This window comes from Vipera ursinii, assembly GCF_947247035.1.
Source record: "Vipera ursinii genome assembly, chromosome: 2".
In the NCBI taxonomy this organism is placed as follows: Eukaryota; Metazoa; Chordata; class Lepidosauria; order Squamata; family Viperidae; genus Vipera; species Vipera ursinii.
Genome location: NC_139513.1, coordinates 231,644,555 through 231,659,831, shown reverse-complemented (window position 1 = coordinate 231,659,831; position 15,277 = coordinate 231,644,555). Strand labels below are relative to the sequence as shown.

Genomic DNA, 15,277 nt, shown 5'->3' with positions numbered 1-15,277 from the left:
ATAAAATTTCACTTTTGTTTGACCTAAAGAAGTACGGTACATTTCAGTATCTATGTAGGGGGTGTACTATTAAAATACATATTGCCAATTATTAAAGTAGCTCTCACAGCTATGTTTTTAATAAGAGTTCAGTAATGATTAGCAGATGAAAATGTTTAGCCTAAGGTTAGTTAATGCATTATTAAACTGATCATGTAGGAATAGAACCAAAGCAATCTGGTTTAATTATAGCTATTTAGTAGCTTTTGTAAGGAGGTGGAGACTGAGTAGACTTAAACACTTATTGGAGCTAAATTATCAGGACAATGTATAATCATATATTATTGAAAGCTTGTCTTCAGACAAAAATCCCAGTGGTCATTTCATCTGATCATACACTTCTTATTTGGGAGTAGGGGGACACTCCCAAACATCTTTCAAACTAAAACAGCTTGAATTGTATCAGATTTAGCTAGTTATAAGAGCCCAAAGTATACTGTACTCTTTTATTGATATTTTAAGGGCGTTTGCTTAGTTCTTTGACTTTCTAGAAAAAAAATGCTACAAAAAAGATTGTAATAGTGAGCGCCCAACTTACAATCACAAGTCCAGACCCAATTACAGTCATAAGTGAATCTGTACCCAGAAATTTTGGGATTCCATCACATGCAGCGATGGGCGGAGCTAAAATAAGTGGGGCCAAAAAAGAATGAAACTACTGTTCTTTTGTCTTTCTGGCTACCCGTTTTTTCCCCCTGCCATTCATTTTACTATTTGGAAATTAAGTTTAGTCAAGCTCTTATAAAGCAATCTCCTTAGTCTGCATTTTAATGACAACTAGATGCAGAAGTAAATTCAGAAGGCTGGGTTCTCTGCATTACTGGAAGTCAAGTGTTTTTCTTTCTTTCTTTCTTTCTTTCTTTCTTTCTTTCTTTCTTTCTTTCTTTCTTTCTTTCTTCTCTCTCTCAAGCAAAGCTAAAAACACAATAAAAGAGAAAGAAAACCTGTAGTTATTTGTCAGATTTATACTGCCATATTGTTGTTAAGGACACACACAAAAAGAAACAATTTAAAAACTTAAGGAAGTAGAGATTACTTAAATCTCTAATGGCGTTTTACCAGAAATCAGTATATATCATCAATTGCTGTCACTGACAACTTCTCCAATTGAAGTCAGTACTTCCAGTTTGACAACTAAAAGTTTGACAACACCACCCCCTCCCCCATTTTACAGTCCAAGGCCAACAGAAGCAAGTTATCAATTATTCAATGGGAAGCAATATATGGCTAGTGTGTTTTTAGCAATAAATAGTTGTGAGGAGTCTGTATTGGAATAGCCTCTATTGGGGGGGGGGAAATACAGTCTAAAACAAGGTTACGATTTATCCAATAAGTCATTCATTGCGGTGTTTGAATACCTTTTACTAGGGTAGTGTGGATCATCTTAATAGTTGCTGGTCTGTGTTGGTTAATTTTTGATACTGCCAAGCAAGGGACCAATCAGCTCATTTCCTTTGGTGGACTTATTATGTATATTCTCTTGATGCTGATCTTCTCCAAGTACCCAACTAAAGTGAGTATGTTTGCTATCTTTCATTTATATTTATCATTTATCACATTTAATGTGTATTTGCAACTACTAAGTAGAAGCCTGATAACATAGCTTACTCACTGTATTTTATTTGTATCTTTGTTTTACACAATTCAGCCTTTGATTTCTATATTCATTTGTATCCTGACTTTATTACTTTTATAAATAACTCAAGGTGATAAACATATCCGGCACACCTTCCTCCTCCTATTTTCCCTACAACGGTTGTGGTGAATTGTGCTGAGCATGGCTTTTTTTCTCATAGAATGCTCAGAACGGAGTTCCGGCACCTTTTTTGGATGGAACCTTGTAGGGTAGGCAAGGCGGGATGTATGACGTGTGAGTTCCGGCACCTTTTTCTTTTACAAAAAAAGCACTGGTGCTGAGAGAGAGTGACTGGCCCAGGTCACCCAGTTGTCTTTCATGGCTAAGGCAGGACTAGAACTCACAGTCTTCTGCTTTCTAGCCTGGCGTCTTAACCACCAGACCAAACTGGCTTTTACCAATTGTACATCCTCCAGATATGTCAGAACTACTCTCAAAATTCCCAAATAGCATGACATTTGAGGAATTCTAGTAAGTATAATTCCAATACATATGAAGGATACTAAATTGAGAATATTGGGTTGGATTGAGCTAAAATGTAGAAACAAAACATTAAAAAGGGGGCAGAAAGATAGATAGATAGATAGATAGATAGATAGATAGATAGATAGATAGATAGATAGATAGATAGATAGATATAGATATAGATGATATAGATATAGATATAGATATAGATATAGATATAGATATAGATATAGATATAGATATAGATATAGATATAGATATAGATATAGATATAGATATAGATATAGATATAGATAGATATATAATGTTTTTTTCTTTTTACATGAGTCATTCTCAAGGTAGGTCTTGGTAGGAAGGACTATATAAAACAGAAACTTTAGTTTTGATCCTAATTCTTATTCTACTATGACCAAGGCTAGATCAGTTTTTAAAAAGTTATCGCTCTGGTCCAAGGCTTTGTTTTCAAGTTGGATAGCATCCATGGACGATTGCTGAATTTTTTTTAAGATCGGGTGGTTGAGTAGTTGAGTCAGTGGCTCCAGCTGATTCCAGCAGAAAATTATATATTTGATCCTGGAATGTGCTGCCTAACTTTAGAGATAAGTTGGTTACATATCCTACTTCATGCTGGATAATTCTGTATTTGAAGGCATTCTTTATTTCAGGAGAGAGAGACAATGATGTTGTTGCATTGCACAACAGTTCATTGTTTTTTTCAGGGACGGCACAACCTGGCTAAGTCTATATGAAGGCTTGTATACTTCATTTCTTTTGCATCTTGTTAGAAACTGGCAGAAAAAAATGCAATTAGTGTTCGTCAATTTGTTGATAAATGTCAACAACACAAAATCCTCTCCATTTAAAGGGCTGCTAGTCCAAATCCATTTCAAAATAAAGAGCTGAAGCAGAAGAGCAGGCAGAACTGGAAGGTGGAGTTAAATGCATCATAACTTTAGAGTTTCTGCGTTCCCACAAGAAACACAAGTCCAACCCGCCCCCTTGAATTCCATTGACCTTTATCTAGCACCAGTCTAGTGCTGACCCTTATTTGACCAGATTCTTATGAATAGGCTGAAATAATAAATCATCTATGCTTGAACTCAGTGAATGATCCTGGTTCTTTGTGCCTGACAAGAGGCATAAGATTAGAAGCCATTTTAAATTGCCCATCAACAGTAATGGAGAGACATAATAGAAGCAGAGGTCCTTTGGTCACACTTCCCTCTGCCAGACTGAGATTTGTTTATTTGTTTATATGTTTTTAATCTGGCACCTATCCATTTAAATTAGCATATCCGAGTAGAGGGCAAATCTGTATCTCATTCTGGGTTATGCAGTCCCTTCTTATGCAGTGGTGAACAAGTAGCAACCTTATTATGAGACAAACAAAGAGAAAGAATAAAAGTTGTGAAGATTTGCCAGTACATGCAGAAATGCTAAAACCAGTATACCTAATGAAGTCCCATCTTGCTTGCTTTTTTATTGCTTTTCCTTTTTGAACAAAATGAATATCTGTTCTAAATCACCTATGTTTCATAAAATGAGAAGAATGTGATTTTATTACCAGAAAATCCAGTTTAGTTTTTCTGTCTTGGCTTTCATAACTAAGTCAAAGCTTTTCTTTAACTAATATTCATATTCACTTCCTTAGTTCACCAGATTTCAGCCAGCTGCTTTCAAAGCCTTTAAACAAGTTACTTTCTAGCTCAGGAATAGAGTGTATATCAAGGGATGTCCCAGATAAACTAATTCTGATAAAAGCCCCCAGAAACACTTTAATTTCTGAGAAAAATTACTAAACTGATATTTTATCCAAAATCTGCTTACCCTTCCTTAAGAAAAAGGAACATTTATAATCTCTTCATCCACAATATATTTTTCCATTAGTCTTCCTTGTCCTGTCTGCCCAATTTTATGACAGTTATGAAGAACAAAGATAGAGCTTCATGTAATGCTATTCATATGAAATCTGGGTTGGCTTGTATAGGAGAGAGAGGTAGAAATCCATGGAAAACCAGCAACCTTTTGAAGTTACAAGGATGCTGAAAAAGGAGATTTATGTCTGGTCCTAAAAGTTGCGTCCCCACAGATCATGATTCAGGCATTATGCAACCAGCACTCATTTACGATAGTTGCAATGTCTCACAATCATGTGATCGCCATATGCCTGCTGCTTCACAGCCAGCTGTAACCAGGAAAGTCAATGAGGAAGTTGTATTTAATAACCTATGGTGATTCACTTAACAACCACAATTAGGACTGATGTAACTTGATGTGGTGACAAGATTTTTTCACTTAATGACTACACCAGTTAGCAGCAGAGTTGGCAGTCTCAACAGAGGTTAATAAGTGACACTAGATATTTATTTATTATCAAATTTAGATACAACCATCTCACTCTTGGTGTGATTGTATCCTGAACAAGTGAAACCTACAACAAACATTGCAGTGTATTCATATCTTTTATTGCAAATCTTTTTACCCAGAATTCCAAGCCATTGAGCTTTACTCTCTGCCAAGATATTAAAAACTATAATGTAATTTCTCCAGTACTTTCCAGAAGTATGGATCAGTTCCCAAAATTCCTTAGCCAGCGTGGCCTTTATCAAGAATGTTGGAATTGAACTTCACTTGTTTGAAAAGCAACACCAGATTGGGTAAAGTGGCTGAAAGAAATCAAACATGCATAACTTTTCTGTCTTACTTGTAAATTAAGTGTAATTATTATTATTTTTTTAAAAATCTCCCCTTCTTTTGTAAACATTTATATATTTGGAAGAAATATGCCACTTCTTTGGAATCACCATCTGCATTTACTACAGTATTCAATGCAATATTGTCAGATTTGAGCTGATTTTAAATCTGATGGTTTTGTTTTGCTTTATGTATCCATAGGTTGTATGGAGGCCAGTAATTTGGGGAGTTGCAATGCAGTTTGTTCTTGGACTTATAACCTTGAGGACCAAAGTAGGATTTGATGCATTCCACTGGCTTGGTAATCAAGTGCAGGTAAAATGTTGAATAAGAAGAACCTATTCTTAATCTTTCTGACAAATGATCAGTTTATGCCTGTGGAAGGGTACTTAGGAGGTGTGCGTTGGTGCTGCATTTTTTGACTCAGTCATTCATTCCTTGGCTTAAAGCATCTTTAGTAAGTAGCATTTCTTGAAATGTTGATGAATTTTTCCAGAGGTCAAGCTAAGTAATTTTAGACTAGAAAGACAATTGAGCTGACTGAGTAAAATAGCAGCTATAATATTTTGCTAATACCTCATTCCTGTCCACGTTCACTTACAATTAAATTTTGAATTCTGATTTCATAAGGACTCGTTCTCAAGAAAGGTCAAGGCAATTGTCTGCTTCAAAAATTATCAGAGGAAATAATCTGATTTGTCCTCGCTTGTGACCAGGTTTCACTAAATTAAAGGGATTTGCTTATAATTAACCTGCAATAGGCAATTTGATTTGACTGTGCGTCTTAAACTATAAAACGATTAATGCTGCATATAGAAAAATCACTTATAAAGAAATGCAATTTTTAAAACAATCTTTTTTAGTCTTAAAAAGGATACAGGTGAGCAGACTTTATCTTCATAAAGAAATATCCTAAAAGTGCAGTCCCCTTCTTTAATCAATTTAAAACCACTGAGTTTGTAAAAGAGCATTTTCAATTAGCACTTAAACCTGAGCTTGCCTTCTAGGTAAGTGATGGTTTACTTAAGAAACCACATTTGGCTGGGTTCACAGATAGCATTAAGCTAAAACAACGTGATGCATAGCTGGCAAACCAAGCAAGTAAGAATCACACAGATTTCATAAACATATTCATAATGTGGGTTGACAACTGTAAGAGAAGATTTGCTTCCCATTGCTCTTATGTCTGGACTGTGTTGTCCTTCCTATAGTTTCTCACAACTAAACACATTGATTGAAAACTCCACAGTGTTATTATCCAAGTATTGTTCTGTTTAATATCTAAAAGTCCAACCCAATGCTATTGGGTTACAGTGTTACAGTATCCTCTAGTTCTCCAGCCAGTAGAAAAATGTTCCAGCATGAATTGTACTTCCCACATTGTTGATCTGCCACAGAAACAAAGCCAGAAATTATGCTGTCCTTAGTATTTCAGGGTGGGACACGTTAAGGAAGTCAATTGGTGGATCTCCCAGTTTGATATCCCCTCTCACTAATCATTGCTTATCAGTGGGAAAACAGTCACTTATTACTGTCCCTACTGTGAGATAGGGAACGGATGAACAAATATAGGTGCATGCATGGAACTGCGTGTTGAGCTGCTTGTCAAGACCCCCATCAGCAGCTCTTCAGGGCATAATTCATAGTTCAGCTTTTTCTGAACACAGATTTGGTATTCTTCTAGGAGGGAGGGGAAAGGTAAACCCCAATTCAAAGGAAGCCTGGTTGATAGATCACAGGTATGGAAGAGGGAACGTGTGATGAAGCAGGAGGGAGCAACTGATAACAGATGAGCTCTATGACAGGCATGTCAAACTCGCGAAGTCATGTGATGTCGCACGACGTATCTCGACTTTTTCCCCATTGCCAGCAATGGGGTGGATGCGGTTTTAGCATGACGCATCCAGCCCGTGGGCCGGGAGTTTGACATGCCTGCTCTATGACTTCATGGTTGATGATAACCAGATGGCCATTGAGAGCAGCAGTTGTGACTGACTTGCACATAACAGCAATCCTCATGGCAACCAATAGACTTATATACTGCTTCACAGTGCTTTACAGCCCTCTCTAAGCAGTTTACAGAATCAACTGAAAATAATTGGTACTCATTTGGGTCCTCATTGGGTCCTCATTTTACTGACCTCAGAAGAATGGAAGGCTGAGTCAACCTTGAGCTGTTGAGGATTGAACCCCTGGCAGTCAGCAGAATTAACCTGCAGTACTGTATTCTACCCACTGCACCACCATGGCTCTTGGCATCAACTTTGGAATGGAATAGAGAAGATGGCAGTGTCCCCCTCACCCCCCATCGCCAAAGTAATAAAAACAGTAACAATATGGCCAAGCAAAACACCTGGTCAGTAGAAGCAGCAGACATCTCTAACAAGGATTAGCAACATAGCAGTAGAACTGTTTTCAAACCTAAGTCTTGCACTCCTTCTGTGTTAAAAACTCTCCCTAAGATCTGACAAGCGCTTTAAAAAGTGCCAGTCAAGCATTACTTGGACAGAGGCCTCTATAGAAATCGGTCTTTCCTACAGCACAAAATAGTCAAGACAGTTGCCAATAACCAGAAAGAAAGTATTCCTTCCAATAGTATAAAATGGCCGAAATTGCTTTGCAGATCTGAAGCACTGATTCTGTCAATGGCTGGGTCATCAGTGAGGTATGCCGTATCTCATCCATGTCAAAAATTGGACTGGGATAAGAGGAAAAAACTGGAAAAGCTATAGAAAATTTTAAGTTGCATAAGCTCTGAACTGAACATGTCACACAGTCATGGAAGAAAAAAGCAGTCACTGGAACCTATTCATGGCAAGGGTGGAGAACCTGAGCATGAACACTAAGAGCAGAAAAATGTTCTCTTCCTTGCCAATTAACAAGGAAATATTGTTGATTGTAGAAGTGCAAAAAAAAGAGAAGTCTTAAGTATACCTGAGGCAAAACAGAGGATTTCAAAAACCACATGAATTTACACTTAACCTAAGTTCTGCCTGTCTATGGAGATTCTCAGTCATCCAGGTCATGGTTGTCCCAAAGGTGCTTTTTCAGGAGGCAACTGGACTTTCTTGTTTTTTCTTAGAAGAATTTTTGCTTCTCATCCAAGAAGCTCTGGTTGGATGGTAGGGAATGGAAAGATTTATATTCCTTAATATAAATCCTTCCATTCCCCTTCATCCAGTCAGAGCTGAAGAAGCTTCTTGGATGAGAAGTGAAACATCTGCAAAGAAAAACAAGAAAGTCTAGTGGCCTCCCTTTGGGACTAAGTTCTGCATCTTTTGAAATCATAATTTGGTAGTGGACTTCTGCAGGCAAATAACATACATTAACTATTTAAATGGGCTGGTTCATGCAGTTTGTCACAATCCGTTGCCTTCCAAATTTTCGTCTTTCATAACCATTCTGCTAGAAATGGGGTACCTAAGAGAAGGGGAAAGTCTTAATCATTTTAGCATACGATATTACAATTCTGTTGCAATGTAGCAAGATACAACCACATAATTTTCTTCCTCTTCTCCATGTCAATACAAGTAGCACCTGTAACTGTCAGTGAAGCATTTCTAAATACAGCCTTTCCTTTTAAGGAGCCTTGGTGGCGCAGTGGGCTAATGCCTCCTTAAGTAACACCAGCTGCCTGCAATTATTGCAGGTTCGCATCCCACCAGGCTCAAGGTTAACTCAGCCTTCCATCCTTCCGAGGTAGGTAAAATGAGGACCCAGATTGTTGGGGGCAATAAACTGACTTTGTAATAATGCCGCTTGGGGGGCCCCGAAAGCCCTAATAAGCAGGCATATACATAGAATGAAGGCTATTGCTAAGCACATTGATTTGTGCTTAAATTGTAAGCTGCCCTGAGTCTTCGGAGAAGGGCGGGATATAAATGGGATTAAAATAAATAAAATAAATAAAATAAATATTCTTCTACTGTCATTGGAAAACCACCCAGGGCCCCTCTCTGAGGGAGAGAGGGGGTTAAGAAATGTGATTGACAAATAAATAAATACATTTCCCAAGTCTCTCCTTATGGAAGTGCCCTTTGTTTCTAAACAATCCCAAAATGTTTCCCTTGCAGATTTGCATTTATCTGCACAATTTATAAAATGTTTTTGCCATTAACACCTCCAAAGGTTAGAATTATAAGGTCTCCAAGTTTTATTTCACCGAGGTCATTATTAAACAGGCATGTTTCCTTGTTAGTTTTGGCTAGTTTTGGAAATTCAGAATTAGTTTGAGGGTTCACATTTTTATTATAGAAGAACGCTGCAGCATTTATATGTACCTCCCTTAGTTTTAAGTCCCAGAAATAATTATTCTAGAATAATGTATTGATGTCAGAATCCATTTATATCACATTCATAAATGTATGTTTAAAACATTATTCCCCCCCCCATGGATTCTGCCATCTCCCGAGGAAGGAGGAGTGCATGTGGATTCAGCCTGCCTTAGGTTATTTCAAAGGCCAAGGGAACCTTTTGAACTGGGGGGAACAAAAAGGAGGGTTAGAGAAGAAGGCATCTGGCTTGTGTCTTCTTTTAATTCTGGAGAGGAAGAAGGCAATAACCATAAAGATTGGATGTTCCTTTTTTTCCCACAAAAGTGATGACACGAAGGAGAAGGATGGGGGCTGACCAATAGGATTGAGGGAAGGGGGGTTGAACCGGGTACCCTTTATAAAATTTCAATTTGTAAAACAATACTAAGTCCTGTCTTGTATTCCCACAACCAAGCATGTCCTAGTAAAAGATTCCTTTTGGACTAGAACTGACTCCAAGAGTTTTTGTTTTCCTAAGACGTGGATTGGGGTGGGTCCTGACAGTAGACAGGACTTGCACTGAAAGTCAGCCTGGAAGGGAGAAACCTTACCGGGGGACTTTGCAACAAATATTATGTCTGGTGATGAAGCAAGAGAGGAGGGAAGCCCCATGGAGAGGGAGTCTTCCCCCTGAATGGAATCCCAGAGACAATGGGAAACTGAAGCGGCATATTTCCCCGGGGAAGAAGCAGTGGAGCAGCACAACCGAAAACCCCGGTGGTCGATGGGCATTGGAAGGAAAAATGAGTGGGAAAAGGCATTGGGTGAAGTGACCCTGAGACGGAGCGACCACCAGCCGGAATGGAGGCAAGAGATGGAGAGCTCCCTGCACGCCAGTGAGGAGGAGCAGATCCTGGAAAAAGCCATTGATCTGATGAAAGCAACCCTGAGTTCACTAAGGGAGGAGAGAGCTGAAAAATGCAACCGAGGCAGCGCCTGGGGCCGCAACTGGAGAGGTAACGGAGGGGATCCAGCACCTGAAACCCTGGGGCCATCCAACGGAATGGGAGTCGCTGCCTCAGCAGTACCCACCCACCCCAGAACCACAGACAGGGAGCAGGATGAGGAGAGAGACCGTCCACAGTACAGACAATGCTCCAGTCAAAGACTCCCGCCCCTGGAAACAAAATTCAAGGGGGAGCCATCACAATTGGGGTTTTTCTTAACCCAAGTCCTTAGCTATATGGAAGAATACAGACGGGACATCCCCAGTGACAAAACCCGCATCCGAATTGTGCAATCCACCCTGGACGGACCGGCTACAGACTGGGTGGTGAACCTACATGACTTCAACGCCCCAGAACTCAACGATTTCAACCGGTTCATGGCATCCTTGAGGCGGCGTTTCGAAGATCCCTTTGTGAAATTGCAGAATACATGGGCTGTGACCACAGATCAGTCACAAACACAAATCTCTGAATTTCCTTGAGACCTAGCAACATTTCTTTTTACCTCTTATCTTGGGTTTGGCAGGAGGATGCAATTAGAATTCCTTGTAGCATTAGAAGTGTGGGGTGCAGAGATACTAATCCTGTGTGATGACAAACGAAGCTAGATCAGCAGCCGAAGAACCAGGAAGAAGAAAGATACTGCCACTCCCACAGTGCTCATTGTTCTGCTTAACTTGAAACTCTGAAAAGTTTGTCTTTCAGTCCTGGGATTTGTATTTATGCAGTGAGTGGTCTGTATGAAAATGAAAATGAGACAGCAATCTTAATTTCCACTTAAGAACAGAAAGTTACCTGTGTGGTGGGGTGCCTCACATCCAGCTTTTGACAATGTCTTAAATCAAAGAGGAACTTATACTTCCTTTACCTTGATTTAAGTCTTTCAAGACTACCTTGACTTCCCCTTGATCCAAGAGTTCATGATTCACTAGTTCTTATTTTCAATTGACCTCACCTAGTGAGTCATACAAGTCACTACTTGAACATTTAAACCTGTAATATTGAATACTTGAGAAATACGAGTCTTTAAAAAATTAGATTAGAATAATTGAGGTGGTGGGGTTTTTTTCTCCTTAAAACAACTTATTCTTCCTCTTTCTCCCCTTTAAGATTTTCTTGGGATATACCGATGCTGGTGCTAAATTTGTGTTTGGTGAAAAATATACCGATCACTTCTTCGCCTTCAAGGTAAATAGGCATTGTTTTGTTGAGCCTGGCTTACACTGACCAAGTTATAGTGGGTAAGTTTACTAAATGAATCAGTAAAGCACAGAACATTTTGTATGTACAATATTTCCCTAAAAGAAATATTCTTGCTTAAAGTACCAGTCAGTTTCAGCCAGTTCTTTGATGAGAGAAGTATTATTTGACATTGTCTGAAGTCCTATGATATGCTGACCAAAGTAATTTTTTTTCTTTTGAGGAGCATTTGCCCCATTTACATTTCATGTTAAGCATTTACAATCAATAGTGAGGCCAAGTTTTTAGAAAAAGTCTTCCCTGCCCAACATGGAACTCTCTTCAATGTCTTATTACTGTTATGGCATCATCTGACATTGTCATTTCCATTTGTATATCCTCAAATGAAATATATTGTATTTTTTTCCAGAATAAATCCAAAAACCTCTTGTTTTCTGCACAGAGTTCAATATGAACTCTCTGTTGCTTAAAAGAAGAAATCACTCTTTCCTACTTACTCCATCTAAATGGAATTTTCTTCTGTTTTTCTGTCAGAAAAAAATACTTTTTGTCTTGTATAGTATTCTGATTGGGATTTCCTTTAAGTACAATTACATCTGTATTACCAATTTTCAATCCAGTGTTAAAATGCTGCTGTAAAATTTTACCTCTGTCTTCTTCCTGACAAAGTGCATAAGGATGTCTCTTGGAACATAACTTAATTACAGAGTGTATTAATCCCATAGAACTCATGAATCTCTGTCTTGGTATCATCTTCTGCTTAATACAGAAAATTATTAGACACCAATTTAGCAATCTTTTTTTCTAATATCTTCTTCTTGTTCTGAAATTACTCTAAATCTCTTTTTTTAGAAAATTTTATTAAATATACATTTAAAAACAAAAAGTGGACATGATTCAACTTCCCTAGCTACAACACTACTATTAGTATTAACTTATGTTACAGAAAGAAATAACAAAAACTTAAAATACAGTCTATAACAGGACAGAGTATAACAAACTGTACATATAACATCTGTCGATTTTTTTAGTAAACTGTCATTCAGTCCTCAGCATTATATTTACATATCTTTCAGTTGTATCCATTATATAGGTGCTAATGAGAAATCCTTACATTATCAACCAATCGAACAATGGTCATCTCAGCGATCCTCCTTAACTCTAACCAATTGTACAAATTTTGCCAAATTTCATAATACTCCATTTTGTTCTTATTTTTGATCTCTAGGGTTAACCTGTCCATTTCAGCGCAGGATAAAATTTTATCTATTATTTCTTCTTCAGTGGGTGTTTCCTTTATTTTCCATTTTTGGGCATATGCCAGTCTTGCTGCGGTTAAGATATGTACTAATAAGTAGAGAGATGCTTTACTGAGATTATCGTTAATAATCCCTAATAGAAAGATTTCTGGTTTTAAATCAATTTTTTGTAGTAATATTTCTTCCAAATTACTCTAAATCTTCAGCATATTTCTTTTTCTCTCAGTTCCAGTAATGCCAGATTGTCCAAATCTTTCTCCAGTTCTCTATTTAAAACTTCTGTTTTACTTTCCCAAACTTCCACTTTGCAGTGATTTCTCTTAAATCTGCACCCAGTTGCCCTACAGATTCTTCAAACTTGTAACTTCTTTCATGTCTTTTTTTTAATCTCAGCAAATCCACCTTTCATTTCCTTTTGCATAAAAATAAAAAAAATAAACTTGTGATTTATGGCTTTGATATTTCTAGAAAGAAGAATATTATGATGTGTCTTGAGAGGGAGAGTTCAAAATACAATTGTAATATTTATAATTGCTGTGAAGAATATTGAAAGTCCTTTTTTCTTTTCTACTTTTCAAAAAAAAATTCTTTTCTTGTACTTTTTGCTTTCTCTTTTATTTCTTCTTCTTTTCCTCCTTATGTCATATTAATTCTGATTGGTTTTTATCTTCTTTAAAAGTTTCAATTTAAATCATGTTGTTTTTTTAAAGAAATAAAGCATAGCTGCTGTTTTGTGTGGGAAGTTCCTTCTCCAGGCATCTTGGCAAGACAAGCATGCTTCTGGAATCTATTATTTTAATTTATTTCGGCCTATGAACACTGACAAATTGTTAAGTCTTTGATTACAAGATTGATGGTACAGTATTTTAGAATTGATTTGTTTCCACTTTATAACATAGGAAAGCATTTAGATAACTTGGAAACAGTTTTTAACAATAGATGTTTTGTCTTCGACTAGGTGCTGCCTATTATTATTTTCTTCAGTACAGTGATGTCTGTGCTATACCATGTCGGATTCATGCAGTGGCTTATTAAAAAGGTAACAGTGCTCTGGGTACTTTGAGAAGCATCACAATAAGAATAGAATAGAATAGAATAGAATAGAATAGAATAGAATAGAATAGAATAGAATAGAATAGAATAGAATAGAATAGAATAGAATAGAATAGAATAGAATAGAATAGAATTCTTTATTGGCCACATGTGATTGGACACACAAGGAATTTATCTCCAGCTATAAAATTACAATTTGTCTATGGTTATAAAATTATAATTATAAAAGCATATGTAGTACATGGAACAGATCATTTTTCTTAATTTTTTCTTTTTTTAAAAAAGTATGTAGCGCTTTCCCCCTAAATCTAATGCACCTTGTAAACTATCGTAAAATAACTTTATTTAACCTGAAGCATTCTACATGTCTTGAGCTCATGACTCCCAGTATATTGAGTGGGTATAAGGGATAAAGCTGGCACAAGTGGGAGCAGAGGTCCTCAGATCAAACAGAACCAGTGTGAAAAATCTGAGTAGGTATCTTTCAATTGGTTGAGCAAAGAATGATCATTGATTAAGGTCAGAGGGAAGGCTTAGGATTCAAAACTTGAGACTCACAGGTGAGTATGTATATGTGTGTGTGTGCGGCGCATGTGTGCACATGCATGCATGTATAAGAGAGGGAATTACTTCACAGTGATGAGTCTATGCAGCTTCTTCCATTAACTAGACATTAAATGTGGGATTTAGTTTAGGGAAGAGTAGATCGATTGTCTGTGAAATCTGATAATAAGTAAAATTCCATTTTCCCATGCAGATAGTCCTCAACTTACAACCACAATTGAGCCCAAAATTTATGTTGCTAAGTGTTAAGAGAGTTTTGTCCCATTTTGCGATCTTTCTTGCCACAGTTGTTAAGCGAATCACTGCAGTTGTTAATGTAGTAGCCCGGTTGTTAAGTGAATCTGACTTCCCCATTGACTTTGCTTGTCAGAAGGCTACAAAAGGAGATCACGTGACCCTGGGACACTGCAACCGTCATAAATATGAAGCAGTTTCCACGCATCTGAAGTATGATTATGTTACCACAGGGATGCTGCAACGGTTGTAAATGTGAAAACTGGTCATAAGTCACTTTTTTCAGTGCTGTTGTAATTTCACTAAATGAAGTGTTGTGAGTTGGAGATTATCTGTACTGACCAGCATGCTGACTGGGAGTTGCAGTCCATACATCTCAAAGTTAAGAAACATTGGTCTGAAGAATGTTTCAGGGAAGGTCTGAATATATAAACAAAATCTATCACTAACTGTCACTTCTAGAATATAATTTCTTCCTTTCATCTGACACAATAAAACTTCAAATTGCAATAAAACAAGAATGAGATGTGTAAGATAAAAGAGCAGATACTTTATGAATAAATACCAATCTTTTCAGGATATCACCACCTCTTTATCAGCTTCTAGAACCAATGCTAGGATTTCATCTTGTTACAGCCTTAGCCCTGCAGTACAAAATTCCAGCCCAGGGGCTGGATCTATGGCTCCTCCTCCAAAGAAAAGTTGAATTATTCTCATGCAAGGGAACTGGAAACAATTATGTCCTTCCTACATGATTCCCTGTCTCTCTTCTCACTGAAAGAAACATTGCTGGAGGGCTGTAGAAAGAATCTGGGGAGAAGAAGGGCCTTCGTATCTCTCAAATCTTATCTTGATAATATGAAGCCACTGGTT

General features: G+C 37.5%; 1 protein-coding gene across 1 annotated transcript in view; it reads left to right on the top strand.

Moving 5' to 3' along the window:
• The window catches only part of SLC28A3 (solute carrier family 28 member 3), a 66,873-nt gene that overhangs the window by 12,443 nt on the left and 39,153 nt on the right, over nt 1–15,277 (top strand). The window contains exons 6-9 of the mRNA XM_083355867.1: nt 1,408–1,552; nt 5,036–5,149; nt 11,205–11,282; nt 13,512–13,592. Coding sequence (XP_083211993.1) covers nt 1,408–1,552; nt 5,036–5,149; nt 11,205–11,282; nt 13,512–13,592 — 418 coding nt within the window. The remainder of the gene's footprint in view (nt 1–1,407; nt 1,553–5,035; nt 5,150–11,204; nt 11,283–13,511; nt 13,593–15,277) is intronic.